The sequence below is a fragment of the Synchiropus splendidus genome, chromosome 2, assembly GCF_027744825.2.
Source record: "Synchiropus splendidus isolate RoL2022-P1 chromosome 2, RoL_Sspl_1.0, whole genome shotgun sequence".
NCBI classification, from domain to species: Eukaryota; Metazoa; Chordata; class Actinopteri; order Syngnathiformes; family Callionymidae; genus Synchiropus; species Synchiropus splendidus.
This window is the reverse complement of record NC_071335.1, coordinates 21,666,988-21,686,894: the sequence shown is the minus strand read 5'-3', so window position 1 is coordinate 21,686,894 and position 19,907 is coordinate 21,666,988. Positions and strand designations below refer to the sequence as shown.

The following is a 19,907-nucleotide window of genomic DNA, read 5'->3' as shown; positions in this document are numbered from 1 at the left end:
GGGCATCAATGGCTTCCTGGTTGAATAGTTGGCTCAAGACTAAACGTGGCAAAAGGAAAAGTCCTCCAAAATAAAAGAAACTGATGCCAAAGAAGGTAAATTAGGGACTGTATGCCAAACCTAGCACAGTGCAAGCAATGATGCTTTACTTACTCAGCCCACCTCAACCTGCATGGTGTCCAGGTGTAAGAGGGGTTCAGGTAATCATTATTGAGGGAGTGTGATATGACAATACAGTATTAAATCATGAAGAATTACAGCGTTGACAATCTGCCAAAATGAGGAGATCATGTGGATTGTCTTGGGAAAAAAATAAAATTATATATACATATATATATATATATATATATATATATATATATATATATATATATATATATATATATAGAGAGAGAGAGAGAGAGAGAGAGAGAGAGAGAGAGAGAGAGAGAAGTGTAAAACCTTTCCTGTCTCCACACTGAACCGTGGTAGAGTGTCACAGGGGAGGTGCTGGAGCGCTCACTCCAGGGTTTGATGTCCTGTTGTGGGCTGGAGCTGGGACAGGGATGAGGCCAGTCTGGGACAGAGCGTGACTTGGTTTATGACTTTGTCACAGCCAAACTGCACAGAAGCGCACATTCAGAGCTGGACACGCACCGGGCACCTCTTCACTTCTGGAGAGACCTCACTCACTCGGCAACCCCTCCCACATGCAGCGGCCACACACATAGAGGAACAGCCACCTGCAGCAGACACTCTACATTCACTCCTATTTTAGGGCTTGGAATGCTTTTCTTTCTCCATTCATTGTAATGGGAAAAATCTATTCAGATTTCGAACAAATCGCTTCTCGAACGGCAGTCTGGAACGGATTGTGGTCGAGAACCCAGGTACCACTGTACATATATATATATATATATATATATATATATATATATATATATATATATATATATATAGATAGATAGATAGATAGATAGATAGATAGATAGATAGATAGATAGAGAGGACTTTCTCTGCCACTGCATTTAACAAAGTCCATCGATTCATCAGAAACCATGTGCTTATTTATTCATATGAGGTCGTGTGGACTGACTGCGTGGCCGAACAAAGAAGCAGGTGAACCAGGACAGCAACAAGTCGGACCCAGACAAAATCTGGATAATACATGAAACGGCTTCCATGGAAAAAGAAAAACAAAAAAAACATCATGACGCATGAGTCTTCTCATAACGTTGTCTTTTGATACCAACACTTCGATGTGAGGAGTCGATTTTACTGAAACGAAAACAGGGACTTCTTCTGTCTCATGATGTGAACACAAACACCTGTCTCCCTTTATCTCCAGCTGCACTGTGGTGTCACCTGTCCCTGACAAAAGCATCATCTCTCACGGGGTCTGCGGACCTCTCCCTCCGCATCTGCGCCGCTATACAGTCTGGTGACGTCAGAAGCACGCTCTCAGCCACGAGTCCGCGGTGCTGATGCTGCGGTCGTCGCGGCTGCTCGCCGCAGCCCCACGCAGCAACGTGCCCGTGCAAACGTCTCCCAACATCGGGCGGACGTCAGTGAGGAGGCGCGGCTCCCGACAACTTGTGCAGAGTCACTCGGATTGGGATTCAAATGAAGAAAAGGAGGAGCACGTGGCGTGGGTTGTTCTGGGAGGAGCCGGTTCACGTGGCTGAGGCGAGTACAGAGTGGGTCCGAAGTGAACCGTCGTCAGTGCGAAGGAGCAGCAGCAGCAGGCAACATCAGCGACATGGCGGTGGAGATGGAGCCCTCGGAGTGAGTGCACTTCCACTCATCAATATTTATATTCATACTTTACTCCAGTTCTTCATTCGTATACTTTCATCGGACTTTATTTGGCTGTTGTGCTTTGATATCAACAAGGACAAAACGGAGTCAGAATCTTATTGTATTGTACGTTACTCGTGTAATGCAACAAGTAATTTCATAAAATGATAATAACACAACATGTTGTCCACTATTTCAGTCAGCTATTTGTCATTCTTTTCGTTCATGCAAGTCAACGTTATTCAAAACAAATTATTGCCATTTAAAGTAACGTTTGCATTTCGGCTAATTATTTTGGTCTCTTACAAAAAGCATCTACAATTTTCTCCCATATATATATTTTGTGTCTGCTACTTGGTTATTTGGATATTAATACTTGTATTGTACTTCATGAAAACTTTTTATTGTCGTTGAACTATAGCAACACGTGTGCTATGTTCTTTACTTTTGTGTCACATTGAAAAGGTCCTAGTTAAAACATGCATTTTATAGTTATATATGATAATATTTCTACATTATATTTAGTTACATATTTTATAGCAGTTTGATATTTAAAATAATAATGGCATCTGACTATTTGAACTCTCATTTGTTTCATTACTGATATCACAAGGCATTGTTTACTATTTTTATTATATTTATTTATATTTGTAAATCATTTGAGCCGATGACATCCCAACATTGAGCATCGTGCTGTCCTGTGTTTGCAGTGTTATCCGTCTGATCATGCAGTACTTGAAGGAGAACAACCTTCACAAAACTCTGAGCACACTGCAGGAGGAAACTACTGTTTCACTCAACACGGTGGAAAGCATCGACAGCTTCATTGCTGATATCAAATGCGGGCACTGGGACATGGTCCTGCTGGCCATAGAATCCCTCAAACTACCAGACAACACACTGATCGACCTGTATGAGCAGGTAACTAAAGCGCCGCTGCTGGTCATCTTTTTCCTATCAGTTTCATGGACTGCTGCTTCTCTAAACAGGTGGTCATGGAGCTGATTGAAATGAGGGAGGCAGGGGCGGCGCGCTCCCTCCTCAGACAAACCGACCCCATGATCATGCTGAAGCAGACTCAGCCAGAGAGGTACAGCCACTTAGAGAGGCTGCTGACATGCTCCTACTTTGACCCGCGAGAGGTGAGGCAACAGAAATGTCATTTAAAAAATGAATTTCACTTTTAGTCAGAGATGAACATTTTTTTTTTTTGGTGCAGGCGTATCCAAGAGGAAGCAGCAAGGAGAAGAGGCGCTGGGCAATTGCTGAGGCTCTGGTGAGGGAGGTCAGCGTGGTCCCACCTTCTCGTCTCATGGGGCTCCTTGAACAAGTCAGCGTGAGTATATTATTTAGAACATAGTCGCAGCTTATTGTGTCCATGCTCTTCAGCAGACCAACAACCATGAAGTTCAGGACTTTTTTATGGTGAAGGAAAGTGAATGAACGCATTGTTTATTGAGTTCATTTGACTTACTTCATGCGATATTATTTTGGATAATTTCATATTGAGATACATATTCAAGGCTCATCCACATCACCATTAGAAAAATGTTTTTATTAGTTTCATTTTGTTGCATTTGCCTTGCATTCAAAAGTGTTGAACTCAAAGTTTTTATATATGAACTCAAACTTGGGATTTTATATTCACAAATATGTCAAAATATGAATCAGTGGATACTAGTCCATTGCTCGGCAGGTTCTTTATGGACATAATCTGTTGTAAAAAGTGGGCAAAATGATACATTTGTTACAGACCTGCAATGTTTTGTCGTTCATTTAGCTCATTTTATATATTTCAAAGGACACTCACTTTTTTTCCGAGGCATTCAAGCGTGGTTTTTGCTCTAACTGCTTCTTCCTTAGACACTGAGACTGCAAGAGTACTCTGATCTATCCTCCCCTGAGATGAGCGACGACAGCAAGGAATCGCAGTTTGATAAAGAGAGCTTCCCCACCCAACTGTACCGTCACATCAAGGTCCGTTGATGGTCGCACATTCTTGGTTCGATTGCTCATGTAACACCATTAAAACACGAGTAAACGTGACAGTCAGTCCTGCGCTGTGTGACATCGTGTGTAGAGTGAATAGTGTTGAATAATGTCGAAAATGGAGAGAAGTGAAAGTGGCAGAACATCCACAAAATAGATGGCCTTCATATGCTTCTAAGTTCTAATAAATTCACTGATCTGACTGGCAAAAAGGAGGCGTGTAAAAAGGCTGCAGACTTCTTCATATTATTGTCCATCAAACTGTGAGGGCAGACAAGTGTGAAAGTATGTTCCGTCCTGTGCAGTTTGGACGACGGTCGCACATGGAATGTGCACGTTTCTCGCCTGATGGAAAGTACCTCATCACGGGATCGGTGGACGGCTTTATTGAAGTTTGGAACTTCAGCACAGGGAAAATTAGCAAGGTGAGACAGCACATCAGAAGTGTTTTTGTTTCGTGACGACCTGACGCTCTCCATCGTGTGGCTGACTCAGGATTTAAAGTACCAGGCCCAGGAGAGCTTCATGATGATGGACGATGCTGTTCTCTGCATGTGCTTCAGTCAGGATGCCGATCTCCTCGCCACTGGAGCTCAGAATGGAAAAATAAAGGTGGGGCAGCAGTTCATTCGTAAAGACTGCAAAATCTAAATCTGTATCTCCGCAGTCATTTATCACTTCCTTTCCACATCCCAGATAGAATTACTCTACAAGTTGACAAGTTTGTGAATGGCTGGACACTACTAAATGGTTATAGACTCAATGGAAAACTGTGTTTGTTTCCAGGTGTGGAAGATCCAGAGCGGCTTGTGTGTGCGCAGGTTTGAGCACGCGCACAACAAAGGTGTGACCTGTTTGGGCTTCTCCAAGGACAACAACCAAATCCTCAGCGCATCGTTCGACCAGACCATACGGTGGGTGGCCCTCAAAAGGTGTCGCTTTTGTTAAGTTTTATATGGACAAATTTGAAATGACCTCACAGTAGAATATGCTGCGTATTAGACACATGATCACAGTTTGGAGCAGATGAGGGAAACCTTTTTGACGGAGAGAGCCGAAAAACCCACATATTTTAAAATGTAAAATATGTATATATATATATATATATATATATATATATATATATATATATATATATATATATATATATATATATATATATATATATACATATATATATATATAGAGATATATATATAGAGAGAGAGAGAGAGAGAGAGTGATAAAGTCCGTACCCCAGGTTGACCGCACTAGCAACATTGAAAAATGGTGACAACTAACTGTATGTCTTCTGTGACTACAGTACTGCACACATCTAGGCAGTATTACCATTGTAGATGTGACCAAGCAATCTCAATAATTAACTCAGTTACGGTGACCTAAACAGTTCCCATGATGCTTTGAGCAGTCCATTCAACCAACCACAGTGGTTGATCGCTGCAGCAAGGCTCCGCCTCCACAGCCAGTCAGCGGAGCAGCGTGGCGCTGTGGGAGCAGAAGAGAAGTGGGAAGAAGAAGTAGGGAATATATATGGATGAAAACAGTGTGTTTTAGGACTTAAATGGCAATAAAACACCTGTGAGTTCATTGGTCTGATGTGACAAGGCTCAATCTGATGCTAGGTTGCTCGCAAAATGCCATAATTTTGTGACCAATGACTGTGATTGGTTGACTGGGCTCAGAGCATCATGGGGAGTCACAGTTAGTGAGCTTGCTGTTGAGGGTGATGCCACCTCACCTGCGCCTCTCTTTATGAAAGTGGCCCAACAGGATGGTTAAATGGGAATAAAGTCACAGAAACTGTGGTTTGCTCTGACAGCATTTCGCACTCAGATTTCGTTCAAAGAATCGAAAGAGCCACATGTGGATCGCGAGCCATAGGCTGCCAACCCTTGGTTTAGAGTGAAATGTGAGCAAAAACAAGGAAGAAAGATCCGTTAGAAAACAACTCATATTGATAAACGTGTGAGGAATACTTGAGCTGCATCACAAGTGACATCAGTCTGCATAAGGATGCGATCTCCATCTCTCCATCTCACATGTTGCATTCATGCCTGCTGGACCCCTGCAGATCTTGCTCAGTTCCCTCTTCGGTTAAGCTATTGAATGTGCGGCTCCTGGGGTTTGTGGGCTGAATCACCGCGACGGGAGCACATGTGCTGTGTGGGCGCTGCCGAGACGCCATGTGCTCGGGCACAAGGATGAAACGTGTTCCTCCACGAGCTGGGAGTCTGCATTGTTTACATCTGCCAGCCCCTCCTCCCCCGTCTCTCCGGAGCATCGGCAGGCTGGAACTGTTTTGTCACGGCTTCGCGGCGATCTGCACCCGAGTCACACTCGGAGTCTAAAAATAAACCGCCTCAGCAACACGTCGCGTCTGCTCCTGTTATAAATCTGAGCCGCCGCTTCAGTGTCACTCAAGTGTGGTGATTTCAGGATCCACGAGCTGAGATCTGGGAAAACGCTGAAGGAGCTCAGTGGCCATTCGTCGTTCATCAACGACGCGTTTTTCACCCAAGACGGCTTTCACATCATCAGTGCCTCGTCCGACGGCACGGTCAAGGTACGAGCTACCCTCCTCTGCTGAGCGAGTCCCGCAGTACGGCGCGCTTGCTAATGACCCTGCAGTGGTCGTGTCACGGCACCCCTGCGAACCGCCGCATGCCGCGTCACGTGATCGTGGGAGGATTATACTGGCTCTACATTACTGCCAAACAGCATAAAACACAGTTTACATCCTGTTGGTAAAGCACAACACATCACTTGTTGCCAGTCCTCGGCTTCCAGTCCTATTCCAGACGTAATGTCATCATTCTGAACACATTTATATGACTAGCATTAATATGTTTTTTCTTGTTTCTTGTTCTAAAACATAATGTGTAGTTACTCTGCATGATATCATTATACATTATGTAGTAATGGCACAAGTTTTTACAATAGTTTTTCATGCTTCCTATAATACAATATGTAGTAATGCCACAACTCTTTACAATAGTTTCTTGTGTTTCCTATAATACAGTATGTAGTAATGCCACAACTCTTTACAATAGTTTCTTGTGTTTCCTATAATACAGTATGTATTAATGCCACAACTCTTTACGATGGTTTCTTGTGTTTCCTATAATACAGTATGTAGTAATGCCACAACTCTTTGCGATAGTTTTTCGTGTTTCCTGTAATACAATATGAAGTAATGCCACAACTCTTTACGACAGTTTTTCGTGTTTCCTATGATACAATATGTAGTAATGGCACAACTCTTTACAATAGTTTCTCGTGTTTCCTGTAATACAATATGAAGTAATGCCACAACTCTTTACAACAGTTTCTTGTGTTTCCTATGATACAATATGTAGTAATGGCACAACTCTTTACGATAGTTTTTTGTGTTTCCTGTAATACAGTATGTAGTAATGGCACGACTCTTTACGATAGTTTTTCGTGTTTCTTGGTTATTTAACTCAAAATGTTGTCATCGCAGTCTATCATGTAATAATTTAAAAATATAATTCAATTATTTTGTAATTACTCCACAGGTTTGCTAGTGATGGGCAGGTGAGACATCATCAAACAGGGTTGTTGTGTACAGTGTCCTTATTTTCAGAGGCCACTAGATGGCGCTCTTGGTTTGTAAATGATGTGAGGTTCCATTGAATGAGTTGTTCAAGACCAGACATTTTTGCAGCAGACAGTGCCATCTAGTGGCCTCTGAGAATCAGGGCACTGTTTCATGACACCTCATCGACCCATCACTGATGTTTGCATTGTTGAATAACAGCAGACTGAGGCCACTCCCTTGTTACACAGCTGCTGAATACTGTGGTGTTAAGATTGGGAGTATTTTGGCACTAGTTCCTTTTGAAAACAATACCCCTTGTTCACTTTTAAGATCTGGAACACCAAGACCTGCGAGTGCATCAACACCTTCAAATCGTTCTCCCGGACATCTGACGTCCCCGTCAACAACGTGATCCCCCTGCCACAGAACCCAGACCTGTTTGTGGTGTGCAACCACTCCAACACAGTGGTGGTGGTCAACATGCGTGGCCAGGTAAGGGGGCGCAGAGACACGGTACCATTTTGTTCACAGAGGATCACACGCACATGTCCGCTGTATGTCGCCGCATCCCTTGATTTGGGTCTTGTGGTAAAACATGTTGGGAAATATGGAAAAATGAAACTAAAGGAGGAATAACTGATGACTTCCTGAGGTCGTGGAAGGAGGAGATCACATCTTTTTTTGTGTTGTTGTTTGTCCCCGATCATTGTCACACTCCCAGACTGTAAAGAGCTTCAGCGCCGACAGAAAGTCTGGATCCAACTTTGTGTGCTGCACCGTGTCGCCCCGGGGAGAGTGGATCTACGGCGTGGGAGAAGACTTGGTCCTCTACTGCTTCAACTACGTGACGGGACACCTGGAGAAAACACTGACTGTGAGCTGCCGCTGTGACGCCCGTCCAGGCTGCTGCCAATCTTCCTATTTTCTTTTAATATTATCATTATTTTTTTTTTACTTAGAGTATAGAATATTTATTTACATTAAGATCTTGGTAATTCATTTGTCACAGTGAGGAGAAAATAAAGAAATAATAATAAAGAAAGAAGAAAACATAAGTAATAAACCATACATCAACTTATTACATATTTATAATCAGATATAAAAATAAACAATATATAAATAATATATACCTTATTTATACCCCATTATAAAAAGTGATTAGCCTTTTTCACATTAAATCAATGTAATACAATGGATGTAATGTTTTAATGCCCTAAAGAAAATCCTGAATTTTCTTTAAAATTGAATATGTGAAATTTGCTGAAGAGGATTATAAGATCAACATTTCTGTCTTTGTTTTGAATAATATAGTAACACATCTTAGTTTTATTTTTCAGTAGAGGTGTCGAAATGATATATATTTTTGTGAATGAGACGTTCATTTGTTAATTGTGATTTTGCTATTTTTTTTTGTTATTCCATTATTTTCCCTGACGACTGATCTCTGCCGCTGCAGGTCCATGAGAAAGACGTCATCGGCATCAGCCACCACCCGCACGAGAACCTGATGGCGACCTACAGTGAGGACGGTCTGCTCAGGTTATGGAAGCCTTAGACCGACGACAGCGTCGGAACCCAGAGGTGGTTTTGCACATGATTATGAAGCTTGGAGTTCAGTTCATGACGCAATAATCAAAACAATAACTTTGAACTTCGATATCAAGCTACCATCTGATCCTCATTGTAAACATCTCAGCTTGTTTTATACAAAACATAACCGTCATAAGCTGATGAAAAGATGTTGAAATAAATGGAAGGACAGCGTGTTTACAAGGATGATCAGAATTTTGGAAGCTGCTCAGGTGACGGAGGTTCAATCGCTACAGTTTGCTTGCTTCTTGCCAGTTAAATTCCTGGGATCTCCGCAGGGGCAGCTGTGAATCTGGAAAGTTCTATGTAGCAAGGCATCATGAGAGAGGACGGAGCAAAGTTGGGAATTAAAAAGTTGTTTTTTTCTAGTGCTTTAACAGCAACGGGAGCCATCTGGTGGACAGATGGGATAACGGCAGCTATAGAAACAATTCTTTCACGTTCGCTCTGTAATCTTCTGCGATCCTCTCTGGGTACTCCAGCGACCAACCTGCTTCCTCTTGAATTCCTCACCAGTGCAGTTCTCAATCCCCATTTTCATCTCTCTAATCTTTAGACATGAAAATGCATGACGGTCAACTGTCGTGGAATTGCTTTTTGTTTGGGCATAAAACAAACAATTTCAGGTATTTGATGAAATATACTTTGTTTTTTTGGTAACTTCTCACCGATGTTTCGTATTTGGGTGTTCTTGCATGCTACCTCAGTACCCCGTCCACGTGTGGCTCAAATATTTGAATATGCATGACGAGTCCAATTCTACGATATTGTACCTGGATGTCATGTCGTGGCAATATTTTATTACTTTCTTACGAAATCTTTCCACCTGTCGTGGTGATCGCTGCCAAATATTCCTTCATCATTGCACTTTATCTGTGTGTATATATTGTGTGTGACATAAGCAAACATTAAAGTGGTCAACATGAAAATGATCTTCACGGTCTCCTGTCTTGAATAAACCCACTTTTAGGACTGTTTTTCAATGAACACATTCAAAAGCAAAGGAGCACTGGAGAAGCATAAGATTATTTTATTAGAAAACATGAGCAGTAAACAAGTGAAGACGTCGACGCACCTGTTCACGAGCCGATGGAAAATGAAGATTAAAAATGCTATACAATCAAAAGCAGAATTATACCAACAGAAAATGCATCCAGTTATTTCAAAACACTGAGGTATGAACAGCAGAGTACTCTGTGCCGACTCGACACTTTGGCATTTACCAATAGATGAAACGAGAAATGCTGCAGTCTTGGCCAGAAGATGAGGAACTCCAAACACACCTGGCGACTTTTGGTGTCAGTTGCTAAACGTCTAACATCTGGATGCTGAAGGTTAAAACCAGAGTTGTCTTTGCTTTAGCTTGAAATCACATAACACGGATTGCACAACAAAGTTTGAAGGCACCAAGGTGAACCTCAGGGGCTCGAACGCTTCCCACTCATACCTCGCAATGAAGCGCAATCTTGGGCCAAGGCTGCATCATTGAGCCGATATTTTGATATTATTTTCAGACATTTCTTTCCTGGAATAATCTCACTATGTGGGGGGAAAAAAAACTATCACAAATGAAACTGTATGAGATTGACCTTGAAAATGATAAGAAACTTCTACTGTTGGAATGTTGGGAACACAGTTCTAACAGATTGCATTTTACTCAGTTAAAAAAAGAAAGCTTTTAGAATCGATTCCATGAAGACACCATTTCATGTTTTGTGGGATTAGAAAGTAGCCAGCACTGTGATGTACTATCTTCCTGCGCATCAGTACACATGGCTTGGCCACTGGTTTAAAAAAAACAAAAAACAGATGCACTTTTAAAACGTGTTCAAAAATAGCCCTTGAGAGGGTAAAATATCGGCGACATCTGATCGTCCAAGTTCAACAAGGACTTGTAGCTGTGGAGACCAGTGTTTGGTTGCTAGGCGACAAATGAAGAGGCGAGAGAAAGAAAAGGGAGGCAATCGCATCATGACATTTCTAACTGCACTGCTATTAACAAGGACGTGACGTCGGTCTGGGAATGTTGGGAACAGTGAAGAGGAAAGCAGGACAATTATTTTTTCTTCTGTTAGTTAAGTTTTAGAATGTTCCCACCTGATAGTCGCACGAGGGCACACATTTATACAGACTGACGCCCAGTCAGGTGAAGACAGAACATTTCAGAACCTTCTGATGGTCTGAGTGGAGCAACTGTGATTGAACACATTGTCTTGCTCCACTATATTCATGGATGTGCAACAAAACACTCACACCTACCAACACTATGCAATGCTCTTTACACTATCTTTAAATAAGCCTTTTGAAATATTCAGAAGAAAAATGTTTTCTCTGTTGCATCAGAAACACAAGAGTTCATTCACAGTGTATTTTTGAGAAAACAAGGAAAGGGAAAGGAAAAGAAATGGCACTGAGACGACTTCTGAGTTTGGCTCCAAAGAAAAGTCCTGACCAGTACCAGTAAAATAAAAAGTGCAAAGTTTAAACAGAACAAAAAGGTGCTTTGTATTAGTGGAAATCGGGTTAAAAGGACGACACACACAAACCAGCAGGGATTCACGAGGTTTGGCACTGGACGCCGGTGGCGCCTGGGTAGTCGTCTTCTTCCATGTAGTAGTAATGGCTGCGCCGCCGCCGCCTGCTCTCCAGGTTGCAGTCCTCCAGGTCAGCGTAGATGTAGAGGTCGTCGTCCATGCCTTCGGGTCGCTCTGCCTCCTTCCTCTCGGGGAGGTAGCGCTCCAGCTCTTTCAGTTTGGGGTTTGGCAGGAAGTTGGCCTTCGGGAACACCACCTTGAAGAGACGGAGCCGTAAGTCACCGCGGAAGCTCCGCAGGGAACCATGACTCACGGTGAAGGTGATGATGAGTCGGCCTTTCTCGAACGGGTGGCGGTGCTTCGGCATCCCTTCGTTCACAATGCACTTGGTGTCTCCGGGCTTGATGAGGTCACCTGAGCGCCACCAGAACAAAGAGGTTGCACTGAATACATTTGAAATGATGCGTAACAACGGCAGGGGGACTGACCTGGGTGGGACGTGACCAGGAGCGTTCTGTTGTCCAGGGTCTGAACAGGCTTTTGGAATCCACACAGAGCTTCCACCAACTGCAGCTCCATGGACATCATTAAATCATCACGGTTTCTGAAACATCACAGAAAGTTGAAGCTACAGACAGAAGGGCAAACAAAAATCTCACCTTGTAAACTGCGGGTGCTCTCTTAAATCCAGGACAAAGATGATGTCGCCAGGCTCCAGCCCCGGCTCCTGATCTCCTTCGCCGTGGAACACTATTTTCTGACCATCTCTCATCCCTGTGGAAGTGGGTTTGTTCACATTTTACCAGCTTCTAGCTCAAACTAAGCCACTAACTCTCACCCTTGTCGATGTGAACCTCCAGGATCTTCTTCTGCCGCAGGATCTTTCGGCCTCCGCAGGCTTTGCAGCGGTCTTTCTGGCTGATCCTCTGACCTTGACCCTGGCAGCCCTGGCACACCGTGGACACTTGCTGGACCATTCCTGGTGCCAGCTGGTGAACTCTGACCTGCATTCCAGAACCGTGGCACATCATGCACATCTGGGCTGCACCTTTGCGACTCCCACGGCCTGAAAAGAAAATGCGGTCAGTCAATGTTTCTGGCCAGAAATCTCTCTCAACCAAAGAAGCAACAAAACATGCTTGAACACAAACAATTCAAATGTAGCACTAATATTAGTGGCTGTTTTGTGCTGTTTCTTTTAGTATAACTGTCAATATTCAAGTGTTTCAAGATTAAGACTTTAGAAAAACATATATTTTGATATTAAATGAAGGATAAAAAAATACATTGAAATTATTTTAGCATACAACTAGCATCACTTCTGACAGCCTGAAAAAAAGTGAAAATTTTAAGCCGCACCTTCACATCTCTCGCACAAAGCGTTCTTTTGCAGAGACAATTTCCTGGAAGCTCCATTATAAAGATCCTCCAGTGAGACTGAAATTTGATGCACAACATTCTTTCCTGCACAAGAAAAAAGAAATCATTCAGCCAGAAATCCCCACCATTGTCTGCTGGAAATAAAAAAAACAACAATGACAACAAACATAAAAAACCTACCTTTCCTCTCTCGGTGCATGCGACTGCCTCCGCCGAAGAACAGATCGAAGATGTCCATAGGTGACGCGAATCCCCCACCGCCGCTGCTACTTCCTCCTTCTTTAATGGCCTTTTCACCTCCACGGTCATACACTTCTCGCTTCTTTGGGTCGGACAACACCTCGTACGCCTGGGAGATTTGCTTGAACTACAAATAAACATAAACACTTTCAGTCCATGAAGAAGAGTGTGTGACAAAATGCTGATCAAGGCTGGATCAGTCTCACCTTCTCTCCCTCTGTGGGATTCTTGTCAGGGTGATATTTTAAAGCCAGTTTCCGATACGCCTTCTTCAGCTCCTCAGGCGTGGCACTGGGCTTTACACCCAGCGTGTCATAGAAAGCAGTTTCCTTCACCATGTTTGAACCAAATACCCTTCGAAAAGAAACATCAGAACACGTCTGTGACTAGCTCACTCACTAACGTCCAAAACAGCAGGGTAAAATACAAAAATCTATAGTCGAGTCATCAACAGTTTTTCAAATGTTCACATGACCCACTAATTCTACTAAAAAGAGCGAAATGTGTCAATATTTCATTATGGACACAGCAGCAGGACGTCGATTATTTCGAGTTGGTCAACTGGATCATATCTGAAACAGACCCTGTCAACTCCACATGAAACTAGTATCACTCTACTGTTGTTTTGTTACATTTCAGTGCACTGTTTAGGTGGGATTCTGCTTATAAAATAGTCATTACAATCTATTCACGTTGGCTCCCTCTTGGCGAGAAACAAACACTTTGAGTTGTAGCTCGGTTGTGTTTATTATTCTGTTGTGTTTTGACAAGCAAAGCCCTTTATTTCGAGAGAGTCGCTTGGAACTTGACGCGTGATGTTAACAGGTATCTGTTTACATCCCGGGAATCAAAACAAGGCTTGTGACGAGCACCTGCATTCGGTCGGTGGCTGCTCCGCAGGTAAACAGCATTTCCGACGGTAACCTGTCAGCTAGCTGACGTCTCGCATGAAAACAAGGCGTGAGCGAACGCTCGCAGTCGTATTCCGGTCACTAACCTTCTCGAGGATCGATCTTCAGGGAGTGAAACGCTTTAAATGTGTGTCTCCTCCGGGATCTTCAGACCGCAAACAGGCAGCCCTGCGTCGCGAGCTTGTGTCGTCATCAACGCGCGTTACAGAGCGGCGTGTGCGGATCGCTGCAAGTCTTCACGAATACATTTGGAATAAGATGGTAAAATGCCCTCTTGTTGGCTCTTTAGCAAGGACGAGGCTCACAGACCGATTCAGCTGCCCCACCTTCAGCCGGTTGTCTTGGGTCGAGGTCCTGAAACGACTATTAAAGACAAGAAATGTTCACGACAACAAGGTAAACAGTAAGTCTTGTCTACAAAGCAAAAAGACGAATGACTTCTGCATTAATATTAAGCGCAGAAATGGTCCTTATTTCACGTTTCAGTTCAATTATTTATGTTTATATTTAATATTTTCAGTTGAATTGAAAGCAGAGTGCAACAAAGGTTTTGTCAGAGTCAAACAGGTAAGAAACACAAAGCTTAGTTTTTGTTTATTTCAATAACCTTATTTCTAAGCATTTATTTATCTATGTTTTTAGCTTGGCTTGAACCCAACATCTATTGACTCCGTGGTGGTGGGAAAAGGAAATGAAGTCAAGATGAAACCGGGGCAGCGGCTTCATGTTGTCAATCACCTTTATCCATACATCATAAAGTTTAAAGACGAGCCGGCCAGCACCAGTTCACCAGAGACCGTATCGCAGAAGGAGCACCCCACTGTAGAGGACGTTAAAACACCACAGCCTGCAGAGAAGTCTGGTTCCACGAGCCCCCGAGGACCCTCAAAGACTAGTGTAAGATGAGACTATCTCTGTCACTGTTGCTCATCATCCTCACCACAGATCTAAATTGTGTTCCAGGACAATGTTGGACACTGGAGTCTAGGATTGAAAGCTTCAATGCAGGACCCCAAGATGCAGGTAACTTCTTTTTAACAGACGTTTTTTAACTTTCAGTTCTGTAAAGCTACTGTTTTGACAATAATCCAAGTCTGGCCTACTTATAAGGTGGATTTCTATCTTAGTTGAGCAATATTTTGAGCTATTGATTTATTATTAACACTCATACAGTTGTTAGCGACCCCTCTATACTTGACCTGTCTCATCTGTCAACAAAGTTTTCCATGACTTTTGTGCATTTTTTGTGAAGATTGATGAGCTCACATTTCATGGATGCCAAACTCAAGCCTTCCTTTTGTCATTCAGGTATATAAGGATGATAAAGTGGTCGTGATCAATGACAAATACCCCAAAGCTCGCTACCACTGGCTGGTCCTTCCATGGATCTCCATTCCAAATTTGAAAGCCTTGCGTGCTGAACACAGTGAGCTGGTGAGACACATGCAGGACGTTGCTGAGAAGATGGTGCAGCAGTGTCCGCATGCTGACTCACTGCGATTCCGTAAGGGCTACCACGCCATCCCCAGCATGAGGTGAGGGGTCATGTGCATTGATATGCTCCTTTTTCCTACATATTTCTTTACTCTTTTTATTGTTATTACCATGTGATACCACAGATGCATGTTAGTTAAAAAGTATTCAGGTAAACATTAAGATCTAATAATAGTGAAAACTTTGAAACATCATTTTATATGCAAAAATAACCAAAGATAAAATTGTGGCTTTAAACCAAGTTTTATGTTTTGTTAAGCTACAATTTTTTTTTTTAAATCCCCACAGTCATGTTCACCTTCACGTGATCAGCCAGGACTTCGACTCTCCCTGCTTGAAGAACAAAAAACACTGGAACTCTTTCACGACAGATTATTTTATTGATTCTGAAGGTGGGTTTTATTTATTTATTCATTTTGCAGTTTTAACCACCCTGCACTCTTCCTGCAGAGGTGCTTCTGATGCTGGAAACCAGCGGGATGGTGAAGGTGAACGACGGCGCCAGTGAGCTTCTGAAACTTCCTCTCCGCTGTCACATGTGCAGCAAAGAGTTACCCACCATCCCAGCTCTAAAACAACACCTCAAATCCCACTTTCCCAGCTAGGAGTCACATGCTTAACAAAGTATATAGGGAATGTTTGCTCCGGCTTAGTTTCCAGAAATAGTTTTGCTGAAAAACTGTGACTGGTTCCTTAACTCAATCAACTCATGTTTATCCCTTTAAACTCTGATTCCATGAACTACCTTCTGTATATGTTCATGCTGTTTGATTATACATTTTTCAAGAAATGTTCCTGAGTTCTTCTTTTTTCCTTTCCCTCTCACAGTCACTCGCTTAGACAAACGCTACCACATAATTTGCTTGCATTTTCCACAGGTAATGTGAGGTGATGAAGGAGTCACTGACCATGCAATATATATTTATTTATTCGTATAAAAGAGCCACATCAGTATTCTGGTCGTGTCAAATGATGTGCACATCAACATTCATATGCGATAGCTTGTGAGGAAAATAAAAGTCTTTTAACGTGAAGTCGTCATCATCGTAGGCGCAGTTCTCTCTCGTCCTCATCTGGAGCCATCAGATTATCGACAGAGTAGTGGGCGTCGTCTCCGATATTTTGGAAGAAATACTCCTCACTTTCGCAACTGTGGTTTCCGTTAACACAGTCTTTGTCACTGGTGGTCTCTGTGCTCTCGCTGCTCTCACTGCTGCTGCTGTCGTCTGTGGTCTTTGGAGCATTTGTAGTTTCAATGCTCTCACTGCTGCTACTGTCACTAGTGGTCTTGGGAGCGTCTGTGCTTTCAATGCTCTCGCTGCTGCTGCTGTCGTCGTCTGTGGACTTTGGAGCATCTGTAGTTTCAATGCTCTCACTGCTGCTGCTGTCACTGGTGGTCTTTGGAGCATCTGTGCTTTCAATGCTCTCACTGCTGCTGCTGTCACTGGTGGTGGTCTTGGGAGCATCTGTGCTTTCAATGCTCTCGCTGCTGCTGCTGTCATCGGTGGTGGTCTTGAGGGCATCTACAGTTTCACTGTGGCCCTTCATAGTGGTCTTTGCCTTTAGGTTGCTGCTGTCTATTGTGATCTCGGTGCTTTCACTGCTGCTGTCGGTGGTAGTCTTGGGAGCATCTGTGGTCTCAATGCTCTCACTGCTGCTGCTGTCAGTGGTGGTCTTGGGAGCGTCTGTGGCCTCACTGCTCTCGCTGCTGCTTTCGCTGGTGGCCTTCAGAGCGTCCGTGGTCTCACTGCTCTCACTGCTGCTGCTGTCAGTGGTGGTCTTGGGAGCATCTGTAGTTTCAATGCTCTCGCTGCTGCTGCTGCTGTCGCTGGTGGCCTTCGGAGCGTCCGTGGTCTCACCGCTCTCGCTGCTGTTGTCACTAGCCTCTTCACTCTCGCTGCTCTGGCTGGACTGGGTCACACCAGCGGCGCTGTTGGCGTCTCGATTGCCGTCCATTCCAGATTTATTGATGTCATCTGCTGTCAAGGCCTTGAAAGTCCTGAGAGTGGAAGCTGAATTGAGATGGGTCTCCTCCGACTCTCCTTTCACCTCTGTGCTGCTGTTGTCTTCTGCGCTCTGCGGTTTGACGACGTTTGCAAAAACTTGAACCCAGTTCTGGTGGAACAGATAGAGCCTTGAGTTATTCCCATCCAATTGGACCTCATTCTAGTCCCTGTTGACCTACGAACCTTTCGGACATTCTCCTCACTGTCCATGGTGTCGTCCTTGGTCTCCATGATTGGCTCCACCTGCACAAGCACAGGATTTAATCTAAAGTTATCCATAAACGTAACCCAGAAGAAGTGTTTTTAAATACCACGACATCTTCTGCCGATTGGCTGTCGCTCTCTTCTGAAGTCTGCAATAAAAAGGGAAAGTGTGTTTAGACGTCTCGCAGTGAAGAGGGACATTGTTTTATTCATTTCTATGCTATGACACATTTCAAGTGAATTATAATAAAAATAAAGCTTTTATGGTAGTCATTACAAAGAATAATCTTGTTAAAGTACCAAATCAAATACATGGATATAAAGTGTAGTAGTTTAGACAGTTCAAAGGTACCTTGTCCTTTGAAGTGGATTCTGCTGAATCAGACTCTGAACTCTGAGAAAGAAACACAGATGGCTGATGTTATAAAGGAGTTCATGCCACGGGACAAAGGCAAACACAGTCGAAGAGCAATGCGCAGGTTCCATGGAATGGTTTCAAATAAAAGTGAGACAAATTGTTGAAATGACTCTCAAGGACTGAGGCTGCAGGCCTCACAAATGGCCCACAGACCAGGCTTTGCACAACATAATGAGCCTTTTGAGTTGCATTGCAATTCATAAACACTGCACAATGAACCATTATAATTTAGATGAGCTGTGTGCGCAGTCCATAAATAGAAGTAGCTCCAGCAATCGGTGAATGATGTGTTGGAAAAAACAGGTGAATCATTTTAAAACAGTCATTTAAATGGCACCTGGATCGCTGATGTGCTGTTCTCAGACGATTGCGACACAGACAAACTCTCCGTCTGGCAACGACAAAAAGGAATTCACAAAAGCAAAGTTAATTCGGCACGACTTAAACGACGCTCGGCGCCGTCACGTGTCTGTGATTTAAGGTTTGATGCTGCACTAAACAACACTTGATCCCAGTTTGTACTGAGACGGGTGCAGCCCCAGACTGTTTACTGGGATGAGAGGTTTGAAGCAAAACTCACCGACTTAGAATCAGGCTCATTCGACTCTGAGCTATCTTGATAAGCAATCTGGAGGAATCAAACAGGAACAATGTTAAAAAGACGCTGAGGATATAAATGTACAGCCTTGTTTATTCCCCATGACAGGGATCAATTGAAACTGCAATTTATAAAAATGCAAATGCTAAAAACATATATATTTTTAAACTATTATGACATTTTTAAATCAACCCTTAAGCACATCACTCCCTTTTTCTATCCATATCAAAGCAAATAAACTTGAATCTTAATCCAAAACATGCAGCTTCTGCTGTGTACTTACAGGGTTTGCAAAGACGATGCCAAAGAGGCAAAATGATATAATCACAGCCTTCATTCTGTAACAGATATTTTAAATTCATTTTGAGCTCCAGATATACGCAACAAATCCATAAAAAAAAATCTTATATTGTTGGATGAAACATGATGATTAAATACCTGTCTGTGTGTGAGCTGCAGAGCTTTTTCCAAAGTGGCTATGATCCAGGCTCCAGCAGCGGCAGTGGGCTTGTGGCGCGTCTGAAACACTGTGCAGAACTGCTGCTGGAACAGCTCTCCTCTCTCTATATATATATCACAACTTAATTAAAGTGATTGCATCACTTCCTTCCGCCCATCTCCTTTGAAATACACACACACTCTCTCTCTCACATGCATTTTCCTTTTCATTCGGCCTCTACATTTACCACTAACCCCTCCCAACCCCAGTAAGTGAAATATAGTTTGGATTTCCAAACCATAGGGTTTGTGGTTCTTTGTGAAAACAAACTCACCCACTCAGAGGGAGACGGAGGGCCAGACAGACAGGGATATGCTTGTTTCCGGTGTGTATGTATTTAAGGGAGGCTTGGCCAACATTCTTGCAGGAACTGGATGCATTTCTAATAAAAGCTGGACAATATGCATCGATCTTCAGAGGCAACTGTGAATGTGTGACGCTCCTCTGTAAAGTCATTGTTGCATACAGGAACGTGTTTATTAATACTACCTCAGTTTTATCTGACTTTATGCAATATTGACCTGCGACTGGCCCAGACTTCCCAAACATTTGCGCTTGATAAATCCAACGTGTTTTTTTTCTGGTGTTTTCTGGACAGATTCATGTAGGTCAAAAGTGCATTCCGTAATCGTTCCTGGAGTTTTATTGGATGCAGTTAGAAACTGCATCAGGGGTTCAGGCATTTGGAGAACTGCAATGGATTTTGTTC

At 43.1% G+C, this 19,907-nt stretch overlaps 4 protein-coding genes across 4 annotated transcripts; 2 read left to right on the top strand and 2 right to left on the bottom strand.

Moving 5' to 3' along the window:
- Positions 1-1,591: 1,591 nt before the first annotated feature.
- LOC128754160 (WD40 repeat-containing protein SMU1-like) lies at positions 1,592-9,822 on the top strand. Its single transcript, XM_053856577.1, has 12 exons — positions 1,592-1,764; positions 2,487-2,697; positions 2,766-2,918; positions 2,996-3,112; positions 3,640-3,753; positions 4,071-4,190; positions 4,261-4,377; positions 4,552-4,679; positions 6,202-6,328; positions 7,655-7,816; positions 8,046-8,198; positions 8,781-9,822. The coding sequence occupies exons 1-12, from the start codon at positions 1,739-1,741 to the stop codon at positions 8,877-8,879; spliced, it is 1,527 nt and encodes a 508-aa protein (XP_053712552.1). The 5' UTR covers positions 1,592-1,738; the 3' UTR covers positions 8,880-9,822.
- A 107-nt stretch (positions 9,823-9,929) lies between these two features.
- dnaja1 (DnaJ heat shock protein family (Hsp40) member A1) lies at positions 9,930-14,315 on the bottom strand. The gene is made up of 9 exons (XM_053857417.1): positions 14,066-14,315; positions 13,275-13,422; positions 13,009-13,195; positions 12,808-12,912; positions 12,287-12,514; positions 12,108-12,222; positions 11,937-12,052; positions 11,762-11,862; positions 9,930-11,704 (listed from the first exon to the last, which is right to left on the bottom strand). Exons 2-9 carry the CDS (start codon positions 13,404-13,406, stop codon positions 11,471-11,473), a joined length of 1,218 nt encoding a protein of 405 aa, XP_053713392.1. The 5' UTR covers positions 13,407-13,422; positions 14,066-14,315; the 3' UTR covers positions 9,930-11,470.
- On the top strand, positions 13,976-16,425 carry aptx (aprataxin). The gene is made up of 7 exons (XM_053857419.1): positions 13,976-14,375; positions 14,500-14,546; positions 14,622-14,876; positions 14,943-15,002; positions 15,288-15,514; positions 15,762-15,865; positions 15,924-16,425. Exons 1-7 carry the CDS (start codon positions 14,246-14,248, stop codon positions 16,076-16,078), a joined length of 978 nt encoding a protein of 325 aa, XP_053713394.1. The 5' UTR covers positions 13,976-14,245; the 3' UTR covers positions 16,079-16,425.
- On the bottom strand, positions 16,223-19,232 carry scpp1 (secretory calcium-binding phosphoprotein 1). The gene is made up of 8 exons (XM_053857416.1): positions 19,138-19,232; positions 18,983-19,037; positions 18,682-18,729; positions 18,439-18,492; positions 18,036-18,077; positions 17,791-17,832; positions 17,663-17,722; positions 16,223-17,588 (listed from the first exon to the last, which is right to left on the bottom strand). The coding sequence occupies exons 2-8, from the start codon at positions 19,034-19,036 to the stop codon at positions 16,515-16,517; spliced, it is 1,374 nt and encodes a 457-aa protein (XP_053713391.1). The 5' UTR covers position 19,037; positions 19,138-19,232; the 3' UTR covers positions 16,223-16,514.
- Positions 19,233-19,907: the final 675 nt, after the last annotated feature.